Source organism: Callithrix jacchus, chromosome 7 (assembly GCF_049354715.1).
Source record: "Callithrix jacchus isolate 240 chromosome 7, calJac240_pri, whole genome shotgun sequence".
Lineage (NCBI taxonomy): Eukaryota > Metazoa > Chordata > Mammalia > Primates > Cebidae > Callithrix > Callithrix jacchus.
In genome coordinates, this window is record NC_133508.1 from 54,540,300 (window position 1) to 54,566,010 (window position 25,711).

The 25,711-nt window shown below is 54.3% G+C and overlaps 1 protein-coding gene across 28 annotated transcripts in view; it reads left to right on the forward strand.

The window, feature by feature from the left end:
* ARHGEF10L (Rho guanine nucleotide exchange factor 10 like) overlaps positions 1–25,711 on the forward strand; it is a 182,888-nt gene that overhangs the window by 136,029 nt on the left and 21,148 nt on the right. For all 28 annotated transcript variants that reach the window (XM_078330518.1, XM_078330509.1, XM_078330514.1 and 25 more), the window contains 4 exons: positions 407–493; positions 1,912–2,138; positions 4,753–4,907; positions 12,911–13,059. In XM_078330518.1, coding sequence (XP_078186644.1) covers positions 407–493; positions 1,912–2,138; positions 4,753–4,907; positions 12,911–13,059 — 618 coding nt within the window. The remainder of the gene's footprint in view (positions 1–406; positions 494–1,911; positions 2,139–4,752; positions 4,908–12,910; positions 13,060–25,711) is intronic.

Here is a 25,711-nt window from a genome sequence, read left to right on the forward strand (position 1 = left end):
TGTGTGGCCCTCACAAGATGCCCAGCCCTGCCACTTACCTCCCTTGTGGTCTGGTGTAGTCACTGGCTTTCTGTGACTCTCATTTCCCTGTCTGTAAAATGAGGAGGGGTGGGTGTTAGTGGCTTTCAGGAAACCGTACCTGGAAGCTGCTCAGTTCAGAGGCCCTGAGCTGATGGAGTCTCATGCAGGCCTCTTCTAGCCAGGAGGCTCTAGGAGAGGAAGAACAAATGTGAGCGAGTAGGAACTGCTTGGAGAAGCAGGAGCTTGTGAAGCATGTTGCTTTCCTGGCCTCCACCCACAGGGATTCTAATCCAGGGAGAGTTGGATGGGGCCCAGGAATCTGCCAAATATTGGCATCTGGGCACCTCAAGGATTAACCCCGCATGCACCATCTCTGTCTCTGCAGCTTGGGGGCCTGGTCCACAGTCCTGTCAACTGTCCCCTGCTGGGCTTCTCAGCGGTCAGCACCTCCCTTCCACAGGGCTACCTCTGGGTGAGTCACCCCCCTGAGCATCTGGGCATTGCGGCCTCAGGACAGGAGTGGGGAGAGCGGCACCTGGGAGGGGTGCTAGGGACAGCAGCTGCCTACCTCATCTCATGCAGCTTCATCCAGCAAGGTCTTCCTGGGAGTCTCTGGGGCCAGGAACTGTATTTGGAGTTGGGAGGTGCAACCTCATTTGCGCAACAGAAAACCAGGGAGCTAATAAGAGAGGATGCCTTTTGCAAATGGTGACAGGGCTGAGAAGGAAGTGAAAGGGGAGCTGTGCAGAGGGCCTGGGTCTCAAAGGAGGCAGGGCTGGCTGGGGGAGCTGTGCAGAGGGCCTGGGTCTGAAAGGAGGCAGGGCGGGCTGGGGGAGCTGCGCAGAGGGCCTGGGTCTGAAAGGAGGCAGGGCGGGCTGGGGGAGCCGCGCAGAGGTCCTGGGTCTGAAAGGAGGCAGGGCGGTCTGGGGGAGCTGCGCAGAGGGCCTGGGTCTGAAAGGAGGCAGGGCGGGCTGGGGGAGCTGCACAGAGGGCCTGGGTCTGAAAGGAGGCAGGGCGGGCTGGGGGAGTTGTGCAGAGGGCCTGGGTCTGAAAGGAGGCAGGGCGGGCTGGGGGAGCTGTGCAGAGGGCCTGGGTCTCAGGATCTTCACTCCTGGAGTCAGGAGGTAGGGCTGGCTAGTGCCCTACTCATGCAGAGATTCCAGCCCACCTTTCTATCCTTGGGCTTCCTGGCAAAGCCTCCCTTGATTCAAATGAGGTACCCTCCACCATGTTCCTTGTGCTGCAAATTGTGCCCTTTCACTGCTGCTCCCCTTCTGAGAGTGATTTGTTTCTCATCGTTTCCTCATGCTCTAGCCCACGGTATATCCATCCATCCATCATCTGTCTATCTATCCACCCATCTATCTATGCATCCACCCACCTATCCGTTTATCCATCCAACAAGAATTTATATTTAATCCATCCATCCCTCCACCCACCCATCCATTCACCTATGCATCTTTCCATCCATCTGCCCATCATCTGTCCACCCATCCATTCATCTATCTATCCATCCAACAAGAATATATTGAATATGTGTCATATGCTGGATACAGAGGTATAACAATGATCAACACAGAGAAGGGGATCTTAAAGGAATGGAGTAGATGTTTACTTTATATTGGTTGAAATGTACCCTGCAGAGGAGCAAATAGAAAGCTGACTGAGTATTTAGTCCACCTTAGCTTCTTACCTTATTTCCTGTGGGCCCTGAAGCTAATTTGTTTCCGTGGCAGCTGGGGATAAATGACCTTTGTGACTGCAGGATGTGTGTGGGCAGGAGAAGGGATGCTTCAAGGAATGGGGTTCTTGGGAAGGCAGGGCTGAGGTTCCTCCTCTGCTCCTTCCTTTGGTTTTCACCTGATGGCCTCTCTGGGTCTCTGCTCCCAGGTTGGGGGCAGACAGGAAGGCGCAGGGGGCCAGGTGGAAATCTTCTCCTTGAACCGGCCCTCACCCCGCACCGTCAAGTCCTTCCCACTGGCATCCCCTGTGCTCTGCATGGAGTACATCCCAGAGCCAGAGGAGGAGGAGGCAGACAGCCGAGACGAGAGCCAGACAGCTGCTGACCCCTCAGCCACAGTGCATCCAACCATCTGCCTTGGGCTCCAGGATGGCAGGTGAGGGGCCTGGGAGGAAGGGTGAAGGCAGCCTCTGCAGGGCTTGGCAGTGGCTGGGGGCTGTCCCTGTAGCTTTCTGGATCTGCCTGTTGCTCACCAACATTTTTTGCCCCTGGTCTTCAGGAAGGTGGGGACCAGAGCTGCCCATGTGGGAGCCAAAGAGTCGGGAGCTGCCTGCAGTGCAGTTGACTGGCTCCTCTCAGGCAGCATGGCTGGTGGAGGGGGATGCTGGCTCTGCTGTCAGCAAGAACTGGGTTTGAATTTTGGCTTCCCCACTTCCTTGTTCTGGGTCCTTGGCATTCATTTAACCTCTCTGAACCTCAGTTTCTCATCTATAAAGTAGGGACTAGAATCCCCTGACGCAGGGCTGCTGTGAGAACCCACTGAGACACAGCCACATGAGGACTTCAGTTCACTTAGCTGTCACTGAATGTTCGCCATCTGTGGCCCTCATTCCCCTTGCTAGGCAGGGTGAGGGTTCCAGGGTGTTTCTAGATCAAGAGGTCACTACTGGCAGAGGGAACTGCCTTCTGTAAGACGTCTAGGGCTTTGTGAGTCAGCAAAACCAGCTCGCAGTCAGGAGGCCTAGGGCCAGCTGTGGCCTGTGCGGGATGGGTAGACCACCTCCTGTAGCAGAAAGGGAGAGGGAGGTGAAAGTGAGGATCAGTGAAGACCTGAGGTGGGCTACACCCCTGGGAGTCCAGGCCTGGCACCACCGTGTCCAGTTCTCCCTGTGTCTCTGTGCATTCCACCCACTCCTAGAGAGCAGGAGACAAGGTGAGAGCATGTTTCCTGAGCACTTACTGTGTGCTGCTCAGTGGTGAACCTCATAGCCACTCCTCTTTAATGCCGAGGTCTTCCCTCCCCTTTCCCATACAAGAAAATGGAGCAAGGAGCAAAAGCTCAGGTTACCAAGTCCAATGGGAGCCTCTCTAAGCTCTGCACAGTTCAGGCCTGGCCTACAGCCAAGTGCCCAGCCAGGGCCTGGACCTAGGAAGGGCCTTTCAGAACATTTTTATTACCCCTGCTCCAAAAAACCACATGCCCATTAAATAATCTCCCTCCATTCTCCTGCCCCCCACTCTGGAAAACACTAATCTACTTTCTGTCTCTGGATTGTCTCCTCAGGACACTGTATAAATGGATTCACACACTGTACTATGTATGTTTCATGTAAATAGGCTGATACTCCATGTACATTTCATATAAATGGACTCGGGCTATGTACAGTTCATGTGAATAGACTCATGCTATGTACATTTTATGTGAATGACTCACCCACTGTGTACATTTCATGTGAATAGACTTACACACTACGTATGTTTCATGTGACTAGACTCATACAGTATGTAAATTTCATGTGAATAGACTCAGGTGTTATATACATTTCATGTGAATGACACATTCTGTGTACATGTCATGTGAATAGAAATGCTATGTACATTTCACACACTATGTACGTTTCATGTAATGACTCATGTGCTATGTACTTTTCATGTGAATGACACACACTATGTACATTTCATGTGAATAGACTCACACTATGTATGTTTCACATGAATGACTCACACACTATGTATGTTTCATGTAAATGACACACATGGTATGTACATTTCATGTGAATGACTATGTACATTTCATATGAATGAACTCACACTATATATGTTTCATGTGAATGGACTCACACTATGTACATTTCATGTGAATGGCTCACTATGTGTGTTTCATATGAATGAACTCTATGTATGTTTTATGTGAATGGACTAACATCACTATGTATGTTTCACATGAGTGACTCATATACTATGTACATTTCATGTGAATGACTCATATACACTATGTACATTTCATGTGAATGGACTCACACTATGTATGTTTCATGTGAGTGACTCATACACTGTGTACATTTCATGTGAATGGCTCACTATGTACATTTCATATGAACGAACTCCCACTATGTATGTTTTATGTGAATGGACTCACATCACACTATGTACGTTTCATGTCAGTGACTCATATACTATGTATATTTCATGTGAATGACTCATATACACTATGTACATTTCATGTGAATGGACTCACACTATGTATGTTTCATGTGGATGCCTCACATGCTCTGTATGTTTTGTGTAAATGGACTGAGATGCTCTGTGGACTTTCCTGCCTGCTTCTCTCAGCATCACGCAGGCGAGATTCATCTGTGTAGCATGTGTCAGTGTTTTGTTCCTTTTATGGTGGTAAAGTAGGATCATTGCCCCATTTTACAGAGAGAACTGAGGCTTAGCAGTCCAGGGTCTGTCAGACTAGAAAGTGGCATGTCTGGATTCAAACTCAGGTTCATGTGACCCTGAAAATAGCTCTCTCAGTACCTTTATTGTGCTGCCTCTGGAGCCTCCCTGAGTCCTCTTCGTGACAGAGGCCGCGGAGGGTACCATCCCAGAAAACCACGGAAAAGTGAGCTCCTGCATGGTGGAGCTATGGCCTGGCCACACAGCAGAAAGGCATGGCTGAGAGGGAGCAGCTCCTTGGCCCCTCTCGCTAGAAGGGCATGGGGGTAGTGAGCAGGTGAGAATGCTCAGTGTGTCATGACCGCTTTTCCAACCTCTCCCTGCAGCATCCTGTTTTACGGCAGTGTGGACACTGGCACCCAGTGCCTGGCGACCTGCAGGAGTCCAGGTCTGCAGCCTGTGCTCTGCCTGCGGCATAGCCCCTTCCATCTGCTCGCTGGCCTGCAGGATGGGACCCTCGCTGCCTACCCTCGGACCAGCGGTAAGGACTGGGGAGAATGAGAGGAGGGAGGCAGTCCTGGACGCCAGTTGGATACCAGATCCTCTACCAAGAGAGGATACAGGAGGTTGGGTAGGAATGAATTGAGAAATCTCAATGCCAAGGGGATTTGGAGATCCCCAAGCCCCACTGAGTTTTAATAAATGGTTCCCCACACATGAATCCCTGCTGGAATATGGTGCCCACTATATGTGGTCAGCAAAGCATGTTGGCAGGAGACTCTAGTGGGTAAGAGAGGTACCCGCAGGTCAGAGAGACCTGGCTTCCCGTTCAGGCTTTGCCCGATGAGAGCTGTATCCCTTGTTGAGTGGCCTCTGTTCGTTGTGCGTGGGGCTCTTCATGAGAATAAGAGTAGTGCCCAGTACTCATGGGTCCTGGAGGGTTAGATGACTCCATGAAGGCAAAACACAGGGCCAGGCCCAGCGGGTGCTCAGTGGGGTCGATCATTTCCATCTGGGTTGTTTTATTGAGCCATCCCTAGCATAGGTAATGATGGCAGGAAGGCAGGAGGGCAGGGCTAATCATGTTTGGGCTGCTGCTCCAGGGAAGGAGTGAAGTGCCAAATGCAAGTGTGTTATCTTAATTCTCACACACCCCTGGAGAATTTCCTTTGCTTTACTGAGATGATGCTGACTGGGCACCGGACGTACCTTGTCCCTAGCCATGTGGAGTACTGTGGTCCCCATGCCCTAGGCTTGTTCAGCCTGGTTTGATGAAGGCGGCTGAGCGGAGAGTGTAGGCGGCCCCCAGGCCCCTAGAAGGGGCAGAGGAACCTGAAGGGCTGGCAGCGTCTCTTCTCCCCTCCTTTCCGCCAGCCAGCCTGCGGTTGCTGCGTCATTGCAGCCTGTTGCAGTGTTATAGACGGATATTTATACTGAGCTGATTTTTTTTTTTTTTTTTTGCCACTTGGCGCTGTGTTGGTATTTTTAATTAGCTTTTGATAAGGCATTTATAGTTTTTAATTAAAGGGGGAAGAGGGAGGGAAAAAACCCTTCTCACCATTAGACAGAGCGTGTGTGTGAATGTAAATACGGGTTCAGGTCTGCCGAGACTCAGTCGGGGAGTTCTAGAGGGACCACTCCCAACCAGCTCCCATGGAACACTATGAGCCCAGCCTGTGCCACCCCAGCCCTCTGGTCCCCAGCTTGGGTGGCCTTTGGCCCATTCCCTCTCGCTGCTCGACTCACCAGTTTGGGCACCTGGGTTGGGAGGAGGTGAGGCTGCCATGGCAAGGACCACAAATGGCAGATACATACAGTTGCATATCCTAGAGGCTGGAAGCCTGGGGTCCATGTTTGGATGGGCCATGTGCCCTCAGAAGGCACTGGGGAAGGATCTGCTCTGGTCTTGGCTCCCAGCTGCTTTGTGGTTCCTCCCCTGTGGCAGCAGAACTCCAGCTCCGAGTGCTGTTCTCCTTGGCTGTGCGTCTGTGTGCAGATTTCTTTTTTATGAGGACACAAATCATTGAATTAGGGACCTGTCCCTCTCCAGTATCAACTCATCTCAACTAATCACATCTGCAGTGACCTTCTTTATCAAGGAGATCACATTCTAAGGTACTGGGGGCCAGGACCTCAACATACAGATGAGGGGGCACAGTTTACCCCAAAAGAGGGTGTTTGAGGTCCACCCATTGGCTTCCAGCCTAGGGTTGGAGCCTGTTAGTTTGTCAGAACCAGAAGGGCCACTGGGGACCATTAAACTGCATGCCCTCATTTTCTGGATGGGAGCAGACTGTCCAGAGCCCCCTGACTGAGCTGAACCTGCACCCAGTACCCTGCCTTCTGGGCTAGAGCTCCTTGCAGGTGGGAGGGGGCTTTGGCTTGTCCAGGTAGAGTGGAAACCATGGGGCTTGAAGGCTGAGACATTCTTCTAGCTTTCCTGCCTTGCAATCATGTGTACACAAAATGCTTGAAATGCTTACTGAACACCTGCTATATGCCATGGATACAGAGGCGAGCAAAATGGACAGGCTGCCTGCCCTCATGGAGCTTACAGTCTATAGAGGGAGAGAGAATCAGTTAGTAAACAAGCAGAAGTATAAGATTATACATGGTGCTGAGGGCTCCTACAGGAAGGAACTGGTGTTGTGTGAGAGCCTCACCACCAAATGTGGGATGGGGTGTGCCGCAAAGGCTTCCTCAAGGAGGGGCATCCTGAGGCTGAGATCTTAAGAAGCCAGGCAAGTGGAGAGTGGGGGGAGTGTTCTCGGCAGAGGGAATAGCACATGCAAAGGCCTGGAGGGAGAGAATGCTTGATCTGCTGGGGGAACATTCACAATCCCTGGACCCTCCATACTACCAGGAGCACCACAGTGGTTTCTGAGGCTGATATACAGCCCAGGAGGTGAATGCAGGTGCAGCTCCAAGCCCGGGCTCTGCTGCTGGGATGGGTGGGGACATCTGAGGGGTATCCAAGGCCTGAGTGAATCTGGACAAGGGCCAAGCTGCATGGAGAGGAGGCCGTGTTGCTGGGCAGCTGGAAGAGGAAGTGGCGCTAGGCATGACCGGGGGCAGACAGAGCTGTTTGTGAGGGTGTCCAACTTGTCTCAGTGTGTCAGGGGTAGAGAGGTGTGTTAGACATGGCTGGGCTCTGGGCTCCCTCTGGCTGGTAGACAGGAGGGGAGGCAGCCTCCCATGGCTGGGAGGCTGAGGTAGCCTCCTGGGCAGGTGAATTTGGTGGTCACAGTCTCCCTGTGAACCTGTTCTCTGGGTGTCCAGTTTGGCTCTGGCCAAGGAGGCCCCTGGGAAAGGGTGTGCCTTACCTGGTATCCCCACTCACACCTGGTGGTATCTTTCAGAGGCAGCCCAGGCAGGCAGCTGGGTTCTCAGGACCTGCTGCACGGTGTGGGGTGGGTGGGATTCGCCCCATCACCTTTCACCTGGATTACATGTGGCTGGGTTTGGAATCATCCACCCAGTCCATGACCAGCTACAGGGCTGGCATCAGCTTGGCCCTTGTCCAGATTCACTCAGGCCTTAGATACCCCTCAGATGTCCCCACCCATCCCAGCAGCAGAGCCTGGGCTTGGAGCTGCACCTGCATTCACCTCCTGGGCTGTGTATCAGCCTCAGAAACCACTGTGGTGCTCCTGGTAGTATGGAGGGTCCAGGGATTGTGAAAGTCTAGATCCCTCATCTTCATCCAGAAGCAGGTGCTCCATGGGGTTTTTGCTGCTGTTGGAAGTGACAGCTTCACTGTCCTGCCAGGTTGGGCTGAGACCAAGACTGGCATTCCTGCTAAAACTGGCATTCCTGGCCATGCTTTGGCTTATTGCAGAAGGATAGGACCAGACATATATTAAGCAAAATAGGCAGAAACCTACCTGGGGACTTAGCTTAGCCCTGGAGATCCTATAGAACCAGCAGCTGAGAGGTGACTGTGGGGACTGCAGGGAGACCAGGCCACGTGGAGGAACAGACTGGCAGAGCTGGAGTGGCCTCAGAGTCCCACCTGCAGCTGAGAGATGGGGACACTGAGGCCAAGAGCAGTGTGGCCATGGCAGTCACTCTGCTGCCCTCAGGAGCATCTGCTTGTTCTCATTCATTCATTCACTCATTCATTTACTCAACAAGCGAGTGCCCCTGAGGGTGCTGGGGCCTGGAGCTGAGCAAGGTGGCCACTGTCCCTGCCTGTGTGCTACCCGGGCTCTCCCCTGCCTCTGAGAAGACACAGGGGCATTGCCAGGGCTTGGGTGGGGATGTGGGAGTATCCCTCATTGGGCACTGGGGCTGTGGTTCAGGGTCCCCCTTTGAGGAGGCAGATGGCATAATGGGGAAGGGGTGGGTTGGGCATCAGGCTGCTGGGATTGAGTCCCCACTGTGAGAGGTTGGGCCTTTGCTTTGCCCCTCTGATCCTTGGTTTTCTCACCTGTGAAATGGGGGTACAGACAGCCCCACTTTATAGAATGATTGTGAAGGGTAGACACAGCAATTCCCATGAGTGCTACAACAGAGCCTGGAGGATTGATGCTTCCCACGTGTCCCCTTTATCACAGTCATCAGCATCATGGTAGTTATTTACTGTCACCAGGCAGGGGCTGCCCTTTGGGCCCCTCTTAGCTGTGATGTCTCACTCTGGGATCTGCTGTCTGGCTCCAGCCCAATCTTGACCCCTGAGGGAGACCTGGGGGCCTTCTCCGCTGCACACTGAGGTAGGAGGGATGCCAGCCTCCTGAAGGTACCTTTGCTGAGACAGGGCCCTCATCTCCCTTCTGCTGGCTGGGAGAGCTGGTTTCCCACCCAGATGAATGGGCTTTCATGCAGGGGCAGGCATGTGTGTGGGTGTGTGTTCCAGAACATGTATGTGCTTACCCAGAGACACTGGAGGGTAAGAGGGGGTAGAAAGAGTGGGGCTTCCATCAGGCAGGGGCGGCTCTCACCAGAGCTCACTGCAATTGCATTTGTGATCTCAGAATCACAATATGTGAGAGCTGGAAAGAACCTCAGAGGACAAAGTTTTGTCCTCATAGTACAGATGGGGAAAGTGAGTCCAGCAAGGGGAAGTCTCTTGTTCAGGATCCCACCATGGGCCCTCTAATTAGGGACTCCTGTCTGGTGTCACCCAGGCTGGAGTGCAGTGGTGCGATCTTGGCTCACTGCAACCTCTGCCTCCGGGGTTCAAGTGATTCTCCTGCCTTAGCCTCCTGAGTAGCTGGGATTAAAGGTGCGTGCCACCATGCTCAGCTAATTTTTGTATTTTTAATAGAGATGGGGTTTCACCATGTTGGCCAAGCTGCTCTCAAACTCCTGACCTCAGGTGATTCACCTGCCTTGGCCTCCCAAAGTGCTGGGATTACAAGCGTGAGCCACTGCGCCCAACGTTTATGAGCTTTTTGATCCAACAGTGTCAGCATTATTAAACTTGATCACAGTTCATCATTGTGCTTTGGAGTCAGGACTTTTTAGAGGATTTCTGGAGGCTCCAGCAAATGGAGGAATGGCATTCATGAAGTCCTCAGGGTTTCAGACCCTAGCTCCTACCCTAGGCTGCCACAGCGAGGCTATGTTCCAGGAGAGTGAATGCAAGGGGTTCTGTGGCTATCAGTGCCAGATACAGCCCTATTTTCTAGTTTTGGGGGTGTTTTCTCAGTATCCCTAGCTGCTTTTTCCCCGGGAAGAGTACCAGCCCCCATCCCAGCCCCCATTTTCTAGTTTTGGGGGGCATTTACTCAGCATCCTTAGTTGCTTTTTCCCAGGGAGGGATTCCAGCCCCCATCTCAGTCAGATTAGCCTAATTAGGCTCCAGGTTCCAGCCACAAACACTACTCACCTCTGGCCACTGGAGGGTGCTCAAAGCCTTGCATTTTCTTGTCTCCAGCATCCCACTGTGGGCCAGCATCCCTGGCGGAGGCCTGGCCACCTTCAGGTCACTTGCCCCTCCTATACACCAGGCCCAGCTGCAGAGCCCTTCAGAAACCTGAGAGGGCAGTGGGAATGGAGAAGCAGGCCAGGCCCAGAGTCAGACAGAGCCGAGTTCAAAACCTGCCTGGCCTGTCACCCCTTGGGTGTCTGTACAAGGTCTTAGCTCCACGGTTGCCATTGTCACGTTGGTTAAGTGGAGTCACCACTTGCTTCCACGCTCTGTGGCAAATGACATCAAACAGTAAGAGCCACGGGCACAGACTCCTTTGTAGCTGAGGGAATTGTGCTAGTTATTTAAACTGGCTATGTCTCAGCCATCTCCATTATGAGCAGGGATAATAATAGTGTCTACCACACAGGCTTGGTGGGAGTTAAGGAAGTAATTCATGGGAGGAGGGCCTGGCGTGTGGATACAGAACGCTGTGTAACAGCCGCTGTCGAGGCCCCTGACTGTGTGCCCAGATAAATATTCTTGCATATTTCACTGACTTCCTGCAACATCTGGAGAACTGCAGCCATGGTTATCATGCCCGGTGTAAGATGAGGGAAACTGAGGTCCAGAGAGGCGAAGCCCCCTGTTCAAGTTCACACACAAGCTCTGGGGCTGAGGACGGCCCTGCTCCACCTACTTCCCTTGTGCCCATGCTGGCTGGCTGGGCAGAGCACTCTATGTGCCTAGAGGTTGAGGGGAGTCCCGGTTCCCCTGCGTCTTAACTGAGCTTGGAGCCTCCCATTTTAAGTAGGGCATAAGGGCTGAAGAGGAACCTGTTTTATTGATGGGAAAGAGGAGGGGAGGGAGGGAAAATGGGGACCAGGCCGAGCATGGGATGGGACAGGGTACAGTAGGGAATCCTGGGGAGAGGAGGAGTGGGAGTCTAGGCTGGCTCTTCCGACCACACCCCAGCAATGGCTTCCATTACCCACCCTGGGGCCTTTCAGCTTTGGAGACAGCTGTGCCCCATCATGCCACCAAGCCGCTGGCTCAGAAGGGAAGAGTCTGCCTGTAATGGGCTGCTCTGTGCTCTTACCAGGGACCCAGTGGAGGGCTGGTGGGAGAGCAGGGCACTGGCAAGCCCACAGCTAGCTGGGTACTACCTCCCAGTCCCCCACCACTGCTGCCTGTCTCTCCAGAGTGTGCCATGCCTGGGCTGCCCCAGGCTGGGCCCCAGCTTCCTCCTCAACCTCTCTTTCCCACCTGGCATCCTGACAATACAGGGAAGCCACCGAGGTTCAGTGTGGCATCAGGTGTGACTTCTGAGAAAAACAATCTCGGTGTGCACTGCTTGGATGCCAGGGAAAATGGTTCTTGGGTGAGCTGAGCATCCCAAGGGTGGGGAGGACCTTGCTTGGGCCAGGCTCCTAGGTCTGTCTGGTTTTCAGGGATGGCAGACTAGGCTGGGATTCATTGCCTCTCAGAAGCTCCTCTGGACCAGGAGTGGGGGCTCACACCTGTAATCCCAGAACTTTGGGAGGCCAAGGCAGGTGGATCACTTGAGGTCAGGAGTTCAAGATCAGCCTGGCCAACATGGCAAAACCCCATCTCTATTAAAAATACCAAAAATTAACCAGGCATGGTGGTGGGCATCTATAATCCCAGCTACTTGGGAGGCTGAGGCAAGAGAATAGCTGGAACCCAGGGTGGCAGAGGTTGCAGCGAGCCAAGATCATGCCACTGCACTCCAGCCTGGGAAACAGTGAGACTTCATCTCAAACACAAAAGCAAAAACAAAAACAAAAAAAATCCTCCACTGCACCTGGCGGCCGTGGTGTTTCTGCAGGAGGAAGAGATTTTGGTAAATTTGACAGAAGTGTCTTGGGGTTGGCCAGAAGAGCCATGAGAAATCAAGATTCAGTCTAGATTAGCTACAGCCTCAGGAAAGTCTTCAGAGACAACCTTGTCAATTCCCCACCCATTCTACAGACGGGGAAACTGAAGCCTTGTAAAGGGTAGAGATGTGCTCAAGGTCCTTAGCAAGCTGGTAGTAGCAGAACCAGGGCCAGACCCCAAGTCTCTCGACTCCAGGTCCGGGACACTTTCTACCATATCATGCTGCCTCTTCTGAGAAGCCTCCCTGGATCCCAGTGCAGAGTTAGTTCCTTCCTTCTCAGCAGTTCTCAAGGCCCCTGTGTACACCTGCTCATTTGTGCTTGGCGTGTCATGCGATAACTGGTGATTAACCTGTTGATTGCTTTGACCACTGGGGCTTCCTTGAGGATGGGGCCTATGTCTGATTCATTTCTGTCTTCCCAGCACCTAGTGTGTGGGCTGGCGTGGAGTAGGTGCTTACTACATGTGTGTGAAGTGAATGAATGGGAGAGAGGGAAAGAGAGACACATGGAAGGGAAGGGGGGAAAGGGAATGGAAGGAGGGAGGAAGGAAGGGAGGGAGAGAAGGAAGGAAGGATGAACCTGAAAGTAGGGGCGGAGGATGTGGGACATGAATGGAGTTGGAGGCAGATGGGTATCGCCACCATCCAGCCGGATGGGGAGGGAAAGGCCCTGGAGAGCAGGGCAGGGAGAGGGTGTGTGGGGCCCTGCTGAGCCCCCTGCTGCTGGCCTGTGTTCCCTGGAGACCTGCTTGCTGCTCCTGGCCCCTGACCCGCCTCCCCTCTCTCCCTGCAGGAGGTGTCCTGTGGGACCTGGAGAGCCCTCCTGTGTGCCTGACTGTGGGGCCTGGGCCCATCCGTACTCTGCTGAGCCTGGAGGATGCCGTGTGGGCCAGCTGTGGGCCCCGGGTCTCTGTCCTGGAAGCTACCACCCTGCAGCCTCAGGTACTGCCCTATCCTTTGGCTTGTGGCCCTGGTGGCCTGCCTCCCTTTTGCTGACCCTTTCTTGCCTCCACCCTGGTACTGCTTTCAGCGCTCAGCAGTGTCTCAGGGATCGATTGGATGGAGTTTGTTGGGAAGCAGAGGGGGCCCAAGGTCCCTATTGGACCCAACCTCTTTCTCTGCCACACATTGCCAAGGCTACCAAGAGCAGAAAGCACCCAGCTGCACTGCGCTGTGGCCTGGATCCTGAGTTGTGTCTGTTGCTGTCTGTGGAAGTGGGAGTGGGTTCCCTGTCCATGGACTGGTACCGAGGACTTGTACCCATGGAGCTCGGGCTGTGCTGAGGGTGTGGCCAGGGTAGATGCAGCCATCCTGGAGGCTGGGCTCTTCAAACCACATGGAAGGGGAGGCTGCCTGGGTCCTGCCTTCCTGGTTCCAGCACCGTCCTTGTCTTGGCCCCCAGCATGAGGGACTGGTCTGGGGGCTCGTCCCTGGCTCAGCCTCAGCCCATGCCTGTTGCTGACTGACAGCACTGTCACTCCTGCAGTCCATCCTGGGCGGGAGACTCAGCCTGGTTCCCCAAGGGGTATTTTGGTGATGTTTGATTTGTTTGGATTATTGATTGGAATGAGTTGCCACCAGGCCCGGAGTGCAGCCCTCCCAGGGTGCTTCCTCATGAGGGGCAATCTTCCTTTGCCTACCTAGTTCTCTCTCTTTTGCAGCGGTAAATCAGCTACTCAACACCTGGGGGGAAACACTGAGTGGAGTCCTGGAACCTTAAGAACACAGATGATTGGGTCTGGGCTTTAGATGACACAACTTTCATTTACAAATGGGGAAACTGAGGCACCGGCCTTATGGATGAGCTCTGAGACTGGCGGCTGAGACTCGGGGATGCGGCCTGCCCCTTTCCCTGGCTTGCTTTTCTGGTGTTGTAACAGCACAGAGGTGCTGTCCTCGGATCCAGGCCAGCCTGATCATCTTCCAGTTCTGCCACCTATACCTGGGTGCCTCTGTGCTGGCCCCCATGGGAGCATGAGGCTTCTAGTCTGTAATGGGAATAAGTGTCCCGTTCCTGGAGTCCTTTTCCTTACTGTGTCAGTCAGCATTCTCCAGAGGAACAGAACCAGTGGGACAGGTGTGAATGTGTCTATGTGCATGTACATATATACACATGTAGGTATGAAAAGATTTATTATAAAGAGTCAGCTCATGGGGCGGTGGGAGGCTGCGAAGCCCCAGCGTCTGTGCACAGCTGGCTGGAGGCCCAGGCGAGCTGCTGGTGTCATTCAGTGTGAGTGTGGAGGCCTGGGAACCCTGGAGCTGGTGCAGTGGTGTGCATTCCAGTTCAAAAGCTGGAGGACCTGCGACCCCAAAAGAGCTGATGCTGCAGTGTGATTCTAAAGGCAGGAAAGAACGGGTGTCTCAGCTGGAAGGTAGTCAGGCAGGGAGCAATTCTCCCCCTCAGCCTTTTCCATTCAGTCTTCAGCTGTTGGATGAGGCCTGCCCACACTGGGAGGGCCAGTGTGTGACTAAGCCTGCCATTCAGATGCTAATCTCAGCCAGAGACACCCTCACAGACACACCCAGAGCCATGTTTAACCAAATATCTGGGCTCCCTGTGGCCCAGACAAGTTGACACACAAAATTAACCATTGCTAATGGAGGGAGATGTTGCTTGGAAGCCATGGGACCCCGGCCACTGCCAGCCTGGGAGAGAACTGATCAGTGGCTCTTCCTGGGTGCTGGGAAGGGGAGGTGGAGTTATCCAGCCCAGCTCCTTAGACGGGAGGGAGAGGCAGCGCCATGTGCAGGACAGCAGGTGAGCTTTTGCACCTTTGAGGAGCAAGGGTCTGGGGGCTGATGGCGACTCCTGGGCTGGGCCCCCTTCATTGGGTTGCATGAGCTGCAACTGCTCCACTCATGTCCAGGACATGGCCCTGAGGACCTCTGACCTCATTGGTGCTACTGGGCTGGGCTAAGGGCCAGTGAGACACTAACAGGAGGGGAATCTTCTGCCTTAGCGCTCCCCTCTGTCCCCTTTCTCCCATGAACATCTGGGGCAACTGCAGTCGCAGACTCCCTTTCCAGCCCCTGGTTCACACTGGGGCTTCCCTGCCCTCCCCCCACCCACCGCACCCCACCCCATCCCTTTCTAGCCCCTGGTTCACGCTGGGACTTTCCTGTCACCACCTCCCAGCCCACCCCACCCCATCCCTTCCCAGCCCCTGGTTCACATGAGGGCTTCCCTGCCCTCCCCCCGCCCACCCCACCCCACCCCACCCCACCCCATCTCTTCCCAGCCCTTGGTTCACATGAGGACTTCCCTGCCCTCCCCCCAGCCTATCCCACCCCATCCCTTTCAGTCCCTGGTTCATGCTGGGACTTTTCTGTCACCCCCCGCCAGCCCACCCCACCCCATCACTTCCTAGTCCCTGGTTAACACTAGGGCTTCCCTTGCCCTCCCCACAGCCTATCCCACCCCATCCCTTCCCAGCCCCTCGCTTGCACTGGAGAGCTTCCCTGCCCTTCCCTCAGCCCGTCCCACCCCATCACCTTCCTCCAAGGGCCTTGCACTTCCTCAGCCTTCTGAGAGGAAGGAGAGCGAGAAGCACTGGCTTTCCCAGGGCCTTTCTCGTCCTCTGACCCGCCTGGGTCTCAAGCCAGGAAGAAGGACATGTCTGACCCCTTGGCTTGCCTCCCACAGCAGCCCCCAACAAGTGTCCCAGCACAGTCCTCACAGCAGGTCTGACTGCCCTTTGGGCCCCCGGCACAGGGTCTGACCCAGCCCAGGAGAACACTGGTGGATAGGTACTCGGCCTATAGGCCTAGTATGCTGGGTGCCCGTTCAGGGCAGTGGTGTGAGGAGGAAGGGAGGCCCAGCTGGGCCTCCAATCTGCTGGGGGAGATCCAGCCCTTGGGGTGACCTTCAGTCTGATGTGGAAGACACAGTCTGCCTTTGCTGGGGGGCCTTCTGTCTGGTGGGGGAGACAGCCTGCCCTCGGAGGGCCTCTAGTCTGATGGGGGAGACCCAGCCCCCATTCTCAATATGGGGGGGAGTGGGCCCCAAGGGCAGAGAGAGAATGGGAGGGGAGGCAGCAGGCCCTCAGAGCTCCCTGTTGGCCAGAGGACATTCTCTGTGCTGCCAGTAGGAGAATTGGGACACACGAGGTAGGAGGCACCTCAGGAAACAGGAAGCCGGTGAACTGAGAGGGGTTTCCAAGGAAGAATCTTCTTTTTTTTTCCAGGGTTCCATTCTTATTTATTTATTTATTTATTTTTTATTGCATTTTAGGTTTTGGGGTACATGTGAAGAACATGCAAGATAGTTGCATAGGTACACATGTGGCAGTGTGATTTGCTGCCTTCCTCCCCTTCACCCATATCTAGCATTTCTCCCCATGCTATCTCTCCCCAACTCCCCACCCCCCACTGTCCCTCCCCTATTCCCCCCAACAGACCCCAGTGTGTAGTGCTCCCCTCCCTGTGTCCATGTGTTCTCATTGTTCAACACCTGCCTATGAGTGAGAACATGCAGTATTTCATTTTCTGTTCTTGTGTCAGTTTGCTGAGAATGATGTTCTCCAGGTTCATCCATGTCCCTACAAAGGACATGAACTCATTGTTTTTGATGGCTGCATAATATTCCATGGTGTATATGTGCCACATTTTCCCTGTCCAGTCTATCATCGATGGGTATTTGGGTTGATTCCAGGTCTTTGCTATTGTAAACAATGCTGCAGTGAACATTCTTGTGCATGTGTCCTTATAGTAGAGTGATTTATAGTCCTTTGGATATATACCCAGTAATGGGATTGCTGGGTCAAATGGAATTTCTATTTCTAGGTCCTTGAGGAATTGCCACACTGTCTTCCACAATGGTTGAACTAATTTACACTCCCACCAGCAGTGTAAAAGTGTTCCTATTTCTCCACATCCTCTTCAGTATCTGTTGTCTCCAGATTTTTTAATGATCGCTATTCTAACTGGTGTGAGATGGTATCTCAATGTAGTTTTGATTTGCATTTCTCTAATGACCAGTGATGATGAGCATTTTTTCATATGTTTGTTGGTCTCATGTATGTCTTCTTTTGTAAAGTGTCTGTTCATATCCTTTGCCCACTTTTGAATGGGCTTGTTTGTTTTTTTCTTGTAAATCTGTTTTAGTTCTTTGTAAATTCTGGATATCAGCCCTTTGTCAGAAGAATCTTCTAAGGAAGGAGTCTGGAGGGGAGGGAAGCCAGAAACCACAGGCAGAGGCCTGCAGGAACAGAAAAGTGGCTGCCAACTGCTGGAAGGGGAGGTGTGAGTGGCACAGAGCTGCCCCTGGGAGCTAGGCCTGTGGGGCTCCTCCCTGGCTCTCCTGGCAGCTCAGGAGCACTGGAAACTTCAGAAGGATGGAGGACTGGGAGGCATCATTGAAGACAGCAATCCCTGCCCATGTTCCAACTCAGGGTGGCTGGTACCCTGTCCCCTTGGAGGTCTGCAGTTTGAAAGCAGGCCGCTTCAGATGGGACCCTAGCTGTGCCCCTGCCAAGCTATGCAACCTTGGATGAGTCACTGAGCCTTCCTGGGCCTCAGTTACTTCATCTATAGAATGGAATGATAACAGTACCAGTGGGGAGTTAGCAGGAGGACAAACTGAGAACATTCAAGTGGAAGGGCTGCTTCACAGGGTCTTGGTGCGTGGCAAGGGCTAGATGGACATTATTTGCTGTCATTGTAATAATTTGCCTTTCTTAAATCCGCATTGCTGATATGTCATTTATTTGGAAAATCAAGCTGCTGCCAGAGTGGATGTTGTCAGTGGGCGTGGGGCATCGAGCCCACACTGCAGGTCTGCCATCTTCTTGCTTCACTGGAAGGCAGCCTTCCTCCTGCTGACAGCTGCCAGGAGCATGGGACAGATGGCGGAGGGAAGGACAGGGGCCCAGGTCAGGCCCTGCCTGGCTCTCACCTGTTTTTGCCCCTTGCCAGCCGTAGTGAAGTCCACTCCCAGCTCACACAGCTCTGGCGTGAGCATCCCTGGGGCCCCGGTGACCACCAGGCTACAGCACGAGGCTGCAATGATTTAAGATTAGTTCTGGACTAGCTGCTCTAAAGAAGGGGATCGATATGGCCTTTCACCTGCTTTGCACACCTCGGGGGGCATCAGGAGGGCTGCTGGCTGGAGGGAGGCGAGGTGGAGGGAGGGGCAGCCAGGGAGCCTCTGCAGCAGGGGCCAGAGGAGCACACGCCCCCGTCTGCAGCCAGGGAAATTGAAAAGTTTCTGTTCACTGCGCGGTGCGGGCAGCTTGCCTTCAGTACACACAATCATTCGGCACAGTAACAAGGTGATCGCCATGCATATTTAATAAAGCCATGCTCCTGCTGCTTAGAATAGAGGGGAAGGCGGCTCCAGCTTAGTGCCGGAGCTCTGGAAATGGCTCCGTCTGGTTGCGCTAACCACTGCTTGACCTGCGCCGAGGCTGCCCGGCTCCACGCTCACCACAGCGGCCACTGTATGACCAGCCAGGCCTGAGGGAGCTGCCTGGAGCCTGGGCTGCTGCTGCTTTCTCACTGGCTGTGCTCTCGTCTGCATGCCTAGGGCTCAGCACCTGTGGGCTGTGCCTTGCGTGCCATGTCTGCCGCAGAACGCTGCCTTCAGAGGAAGGGCATTCCTTGCTGGCAGCCAGTGGCACAATCTGCTCCATGCTTGAGAAAACCCCCTGTGGGGTTTGAGATTCTTGGAGATGTTCTGTGTTCTGAACTAGGGGACCCAGGCGTGTATTTTGGCTTGAGGGCGTGGCTAGTGTGGCCCAGGCCCAAATGTGAAAACACAGGAGCTTAATCTAGGGACTGTGTGACCTCTAAGGGGCTTTTTCTGATTCCTCCCACCCTTAGGAGGTAATCCTAACCGATGTATATTGAGTGCTTCCTTCGGACCAGAAATGGTTTTGTACTTTACCTGTATGACCCCATTTAATCCTCAAATCATGCTTTGAGATGAATACTATTATTCCCACTTTACAGATGAGGAAACAGGACACAGACAGGTTAAGTAACTTGCCCAAGGTCATACAGCTAGAGGAGGCAGAGTTGGGATTTGAGCACAGGCATTCTGAGTCTTAACCCTGTGCTTAACCTGCCCGTCTTGGAAGTCAGAAGGCTCAGTTTCCTTTGGGCTGCCTGGGCCCCTGAAGCTTTCTGCCTGAGTCAGATGTAACTCTGGGGAGTGCCTCATGTTTCTGTGAGCATGCCTTTTGGGCTCAGGGCTGTGGCATGTTCACGTTCCTCTTTGTTTCCGTAGCGCCTGGCTCATTGGCCCCCAGTGGGGACTCCCAATCCAGGCCCCCTGTGTGAGGTGCTGAGGCACAGAAATGAGCAAGGTGGGCTCAGCTCTTTGGGAGCTCAGAAGCCCAGGGGAGGTGGGAACCCAGGGGACGCAGGAGGGGTGCCAGATCCAGCCGGATGCAGGCCGGGAGCAGAAGACAGTTGTCTGGAGGTCAGGATCCCTGAGCCAGGCTGTGCGGGTGAGTTGGTGGTGACTGTGAAGGAAGAGGGAAGTATGTTCTGGGTGGAAGAAGGCACCATGAGCCATGCCCAGGCCAGAGGCAGCGGTGAGTGGCCAGATGGCCTCGCGGGGTGGGGCGCCTGAGCTGGGGACTGCTTCCCTGAGGCCCACGTGGCCTGGACTGTGCGCCTCGTCCAGCTGGTCCCTGCTGGGCCGCCTTGACCTGTTTCACGCCACCCTCCCCTGCAGAGCCAGCGCCGTGGTCTGTCTCTGGGTTTTGCACTTGCCCACCAGCTGCTTGTTCAGCTCCTTGATCCCAGCGGAGGCAGAAGCGAGGCCTGTTAAATAATAATGTCGCTCACTGGGGCCCGTGTCAACACTGCGTCCTCCGCGTTCATGATCTAGATCGCACCGCCTTCAAAGTCTAATCCAGTCGTCTGGAGTTCATTTTAACCGATTGCTGGAGGGGGATGCCGGCTGTGGGATGATTGTTGCATCTTAATTTAAAAAAACTTATTGGGAACTGGCTGATAGCAGGCCTGCGGCACATGGGGTGTGCTCCATTCCGTGGAGGGCGGGTGCTGGGCAAGGCTGCTCCCTGACAAGGTATGGGCTGGGGTCTCTGCCACCCTGGCTCAGGGGAGAACAGCAGTAGTGACAGGGAGGGGAGGTGGGGACCCGGCTGGGCTGCGAATACTGGTTGTGCTATTGGATCTCTGCAAAGTTGAGGAGTGACCTGCTGGGCCCATTTTACAGATGGGGATGTGGACTAGAAGCCAGGCCCTTTGGCTTGCTGTATGCAGCCATGCTGACCCCTCTGCTGGTCTTAGAACATGCCAAGCACCTTCCCACCACCAGGCCTTCGCCTCTGTGGCTCCCTCTGCCTGGAACACCATTCCTGTCCCGTGTGGCTTCTCTGTTGCTGGGGTCTCAGATTAACTGCCGCCTCCTCAGTGAAGCTGCCCTGACTGCTTCAGCTGAGTCATCCCCACCCCTTCCTGGTCTCAGCACATAGCTGGCTTTATGGCCTTCAGAGTGTTGGTCACTTTCTGCAATTATCTCCTTGAGTGCCGTTGTCCGTCTGTACCACTGGGATGTAAGCACCATGGAAACGGCGACTCGCTGCCTTGTTAACCAGTGAGTCCCAGGGCCGGGCAGGGCACAGCCTCTCAGCCAGTTAGGGGTGAGTGTGCAGGCACCCTCCTCCTCCACAGTGGAGCCACCTCCGCAGGATGGTCACAGGGCCCTCAAAGGACTCTGCAGGGGTTAGGCATTGCCGAAGGTTTAAGATCTGGGCTCTGGGAGGCAGGGGTGCCCTGGTGCAGTTAGGGAAGCATACTGGGCAGAATTGTGCCTTCAAGGAAGTAGGGCAGGGGGCCCCTCCTGAGAGAGGGGAGGGAGGAATTTGCCGAAGGGGCTTGTCCAGAGGGTGTGTGGCCAGGGGATTGTCCCTGCCTGGATGGCCGCCAGGGACAGATGGACAGCTGTGTCACTTGGGGGTGAGGGCCCTGCCTGGACCTGCCCCTGCAGCAGCCCCGTGGTGTTTCTATGGCAACCTCCTTCCCCCAAGCAGAGTTTCAGCCTCCCTAGTGCAGTTGCAAGAAGCACAGGCCTGGGCCCTCCCTGGAAAGTGCTGGAACTTGGGGTGAGTGATGTCAGCTTTGGGATCCCAGGCCTGGCTCCTGCCTTACAGGGATGTGGTGGGGTTAACTGGGGCAGTCCTTCCCGCATTAAAGCCTGGCTCTCCATCCTTGGAGAAGCCTGTCTGGACCATTTCACCTCCTATACACGCCACAGCTACATGCTGGTGTCCTGGGGCAGATTATGGGATTAACTAGACTGGAGCTGAGTAGGGTAGGACTGGGCCTGGCTGGCTCCCATTGTTACCATTGTATCCCTGTGGCCCAAGACCAGGCCTGATGCAGAGTAGGTGCTTGGTAAAGGGTGGCTAAGGCCAGAAGGGCAGTTCTTAGGGAGATGGGCCTGTCTGTGGTGTTTCCCCAGGTGTAGAGTTGGCGCTGCAGAGCAGCTGACTGAGCCTTGATTTTAACCAGTTTCAGAGCATGAAGGTGCTTCGCGAAGTGCTTGCTGTCAGCAATCTGCTCTGTGTCTGACGCCTCCCCCCCAGTTCTTCTGCACTGGCCTCTCATACTGGCACTCCTGCTTTTTGTCCCTAAGCATGATGGAGAAGAAACTTCTCTGGGCTCCTGGCCACCAACAGCTCCTCAGTTTCCCCTGCCCCCTACCCCCACAGCCGCCTTCCCCACCCTTAATTTTCATGTTTAGTGCCCAAACTTAGTTTGCATGTATTAGCTGTTGTAAATCTATCATGCCAGTGTGATGCGGCATGAATAATGCATCACTGGGCTGTATTAGTTTTCTGTCTCCTATCTTATTTATGACACGAAACGGGTGGGAATTTGCAAAAGAGAAATCCAGGCGCGGGGCTTCTTGGGTAATGGTATGCAAATTGGCATGAGGGTGAAAAGATGCACAAGGCCCTCCCGGCGCCCAGGAGCTGCCGAGGGGGAGCGCCCGGCATCTGGGCCACCAGGGGAGTGTGCAGGGTCCCCCATCCCGTCCTCACACGGAGTCGGCTCTGTTCAGCAGTTTGTCTTAATTTTTTTTGTTAATGTGTGTGTCATTGTGGTTGTCACTGTGTTATGCTTTTTAAATTAAAAGTTGGCAAGCGACACTTAAGAAATGGATTTTCTAAAGACTGTGGAGACTTCCCAGGAGGCTCCAACAAGAGCAAGTTCACACGGAAGATGAGCATTTTCCAGCATCAGGAAGGCTTGGAGTTAGACGTTCCGAAGGACTCCCTTTAAGGAAGTTTGTGAAGAATGGGAGGGAGGGGTGAGTTTGGGATCCCATGGGGCCTTCCTCCTTGGAGGGGTCAAAAGTAAGTTGGTCAACTCGGGCCTAGAGAAGGTGAGGAGCATCTCAAGGGATGTCTTGTGGGGCAGCAGATGGTGAAGGGTCAGGCTACCAGTTGCCTCTCTCCTCACCCGGAAGAGCTCAGATCTTTCCTGTCTGGTGCTCGGTTTACCCCCATCCAGAAGACTAAGGTGATGAAAAGATTTCACGATTTTAAAAAGAAGTTGGTTAGGCTGGGTGCAGTGGCTCAAGCCTGTAATCCCAGCACTTTGGGAGGGTGAGGTGGGTGGATCATGAGGTCAGGAGTTCGAGACCAGCCTGACCAACATGATGAAACCCCGTCTCTACAAAAATTAAAAAAAAAAAAAAAAATTAGCCAGGCGTGGTGGTGTGTGCCTATAATCCCAGCTACTTAGGAGGCTGAGGCAGGATAATCACTTGAGCTCAAGAGATGGAGGTTGCAGTGAGCCAAGATCGTGCCACTGCACTCCAGCCTGGGCCACAGAGGGAGACTGTCTTAAATAAATAAGTAAATAAGAAAAAAGTTGGGAGCTGATGGCTCAGGGAACAGGCTCTGTGAAGCCTGACCTGGAGCAGGAAGGAAACTGGAAGAAAAAGGGAGCCGGGACAGGAAAAGAGGACGGACAAACAGCGTGGAGAGGACATATGAGATGGGAGGTGAGGAAGGGGCGCTGGCACAGCAGGGGCAGTCCTGTCCTTGTGAGCCACACCCCAGTCTCAGCTGTTGGCAGCCAGCCCCCCATCCTCACCTCCCCTCCACTCTGCATGTCTCTTCCACATACCCCTCCCCTCAGAGCCCTGCAGCAGGGAGAGAGGGAGAGTAGATGCCCAAGGGGCAGCTGCCCAGTCCTGGAATTGGCAAGGAACAAATAGAGCCATGGACATGGATCCACAGAATGCCAGCCGCTGGGCTGAGAGCTTAGCATAGTGGAAGCCAAGCCCTGGGTGTAATTAGGGAGCCTCCCTCCCTGGGTGAATGAATGAGGAGAGAATGAATGAGGTCACACGTGCAGAGTGTGTAAGCCAGTGCCTAATGCACACTCAGGCAGAGTGGCTGCTACACAATTTGTCCTCTGTGGGCCTGGCAGCCGGGCTTTAGGGAGGGCCCATGGCAGGCAACCTTTGCACGCTTACCCCTGCACGCCTTGTCTGAGTGGGCTTGGATGGTTGTCAGTGTGGCCTCAGGGACTGGGTTGGCTGGCTTTTCCACTAGTGGCCTCAGTTTCTTTCCTGTAAAATGGGGATAATTATAGAACCTGCCCCAGGACTGAGCAGCTCCATGTACAAGCAGCTCCCAGGGCTGTGCCAGGGCTATTCCTGGTAGGAGGAAGCATCGGGTGTCAGTTGGTTTGTCACAGGACTTGCTCAGGGTGCCCAGGATCACACACTCAGGGGTGGAGCCAGGATCCCAGGGTGCCTCTGGCTCTGAAGCCCCTGCCTGGTCTGCCATCCTCTGCCTCTTCGGCCCTGTGTTGCATTGTGTCTTATGGGTGTGATGCCCACACCATTCTCCCTCCAGATGGCAAGATATCTGTGAGCAGGGACAGTGTCTTACTCCCTCTGCACTGTCCTGTGGTGCAGGTGCAGACATTGACTTGGCTTCTCTCTCTCCTTTGCTTTCTTTTTCTCCCAAATCTCCCTTTTCCCTACACCAGTTCTTCCCTTCTGCCTGGCTCTGAGCCTTCCAGGGCTCCAGCTACTCCTGGGACCCTTGGCCCATGGTGTTCACATGACTAGTGTGCCCTGATGGGGGCTGCTGACCACAGGTGAAGCCCGGGCTCTTGGCTCCTCTTAGGTACCTGGGGAGAGAAGGGAATTACCACTGGGTGGTAACACCAGCCCAGTGACAGCACAGAGCCTGCAGAGCAGGTGCCCCAATGATGGAATCTCACCTACAGGAGAGGATGCGGGTCAGCCTCATATATGTGCTCAGCTGTGGGGCAGACACACCTGCCACTGATCCGAGGAGCCCAGGAAGGAACCCAGGAGGCGAGTGAGAGTGGGGCTGGTGTGGGCCAGGCTCCCTGAAGCACATTCAGTGGGAGAGCTCCTGAGAAGCATGAGCTGATGCCTGTTTGTGTACACACATGTGTACCCACACCCATACCTGCACACATACCTGCAGGTGTGGGTACAGGTGTGTGTGCAGGTGTGGGTGCGGGTGTGGGTGCAGGTATGTGTGCGGGTGTGTGTACAGGTGTGTGTGCAGGCGTGGGTACAGGTATGTGTGCAGGTGTGGGTACAGGTGTGTGCGGGTGTGGGTGCAGGTATGTGTGCAGGTGTGTGTACAGGTATGTGTGCAGGCGTGGGTGCAGGTATGTGTGCAGATGTGGGTGTAGGGGTGTGTACAGGTGTGTGTGCATGTGTGGGTGCAGGTATGTGTGCAAGTGTATGTGCAGGTTTGTGTGCAGGTGTGGGTGGGTGTTGGGGTATGTACGGGTGTGCAGGCATGGGTGCAGGTATGTGTGTGGGTGTAGGGGTGTGTACAGGTGTGCGTGCAGGTGTGGGTGTAGGGGTGTGCAGGTGTGTGTGCAGGTGTGTGTGCAAGTGTGTGTGCAGGTGTGTGTGCAGGCATGGGTGCAGGTATGTGTGTGGGTGTAGGGGTGTGTACAGGTGGGTGCAGGTATGTGTGCAGGTGTGGGTGTAGGGGTGTGTACAGGTATGTGTGCAGGTGTGGGTGTAGGGGTGTGTACAGGTATGTGTGCAGGTGTGGGTGTAGGGGTGTGTACAGGTGTGTGTGCAGGCATGGGCGCAGCTGTGGGTGTTGGGGTGTGTACAGGTGTGTGTGCAGGCATGGGTGCAGGTATATGTGTGGGCATAGGGGTGTCTACAGGTGTGTGTAGGCATGGGTGCAGGTATGTGTGCAGGTGTGGGTGTAGGGGTGTGTACAGGTGTGTGTGCAGGTGTGGGTGTAGGGGTGTGTACAGGTGTGTGTGCAGGCATGGGTGCCGGTATGTGTGCAGGTGTGGGTGTAAGGATATGTACAGGTGTGTGTCCAGGTATGGGTGCAGGTGTATGTTCAGATATAGGTGCAGGCATGGGGTGGTGGAGGGCCAGGAGTGGTGTCTGGATATGACCATTCAAAATCATGCAGGCAAGGCCTGCAGGCTCCACATGACTCCCCTATGCAAAGCTCAGAGCAGAGCAGGGCAGCCACAGCCAGTGCCTGGGGACACTTTCTGGGCCTCATGCTGAGGCTTGACTGCTGGAGGATCTTTCTAGAACAAAGCTCCTGTCACATTTGATCCTGCATCAGAACCATGC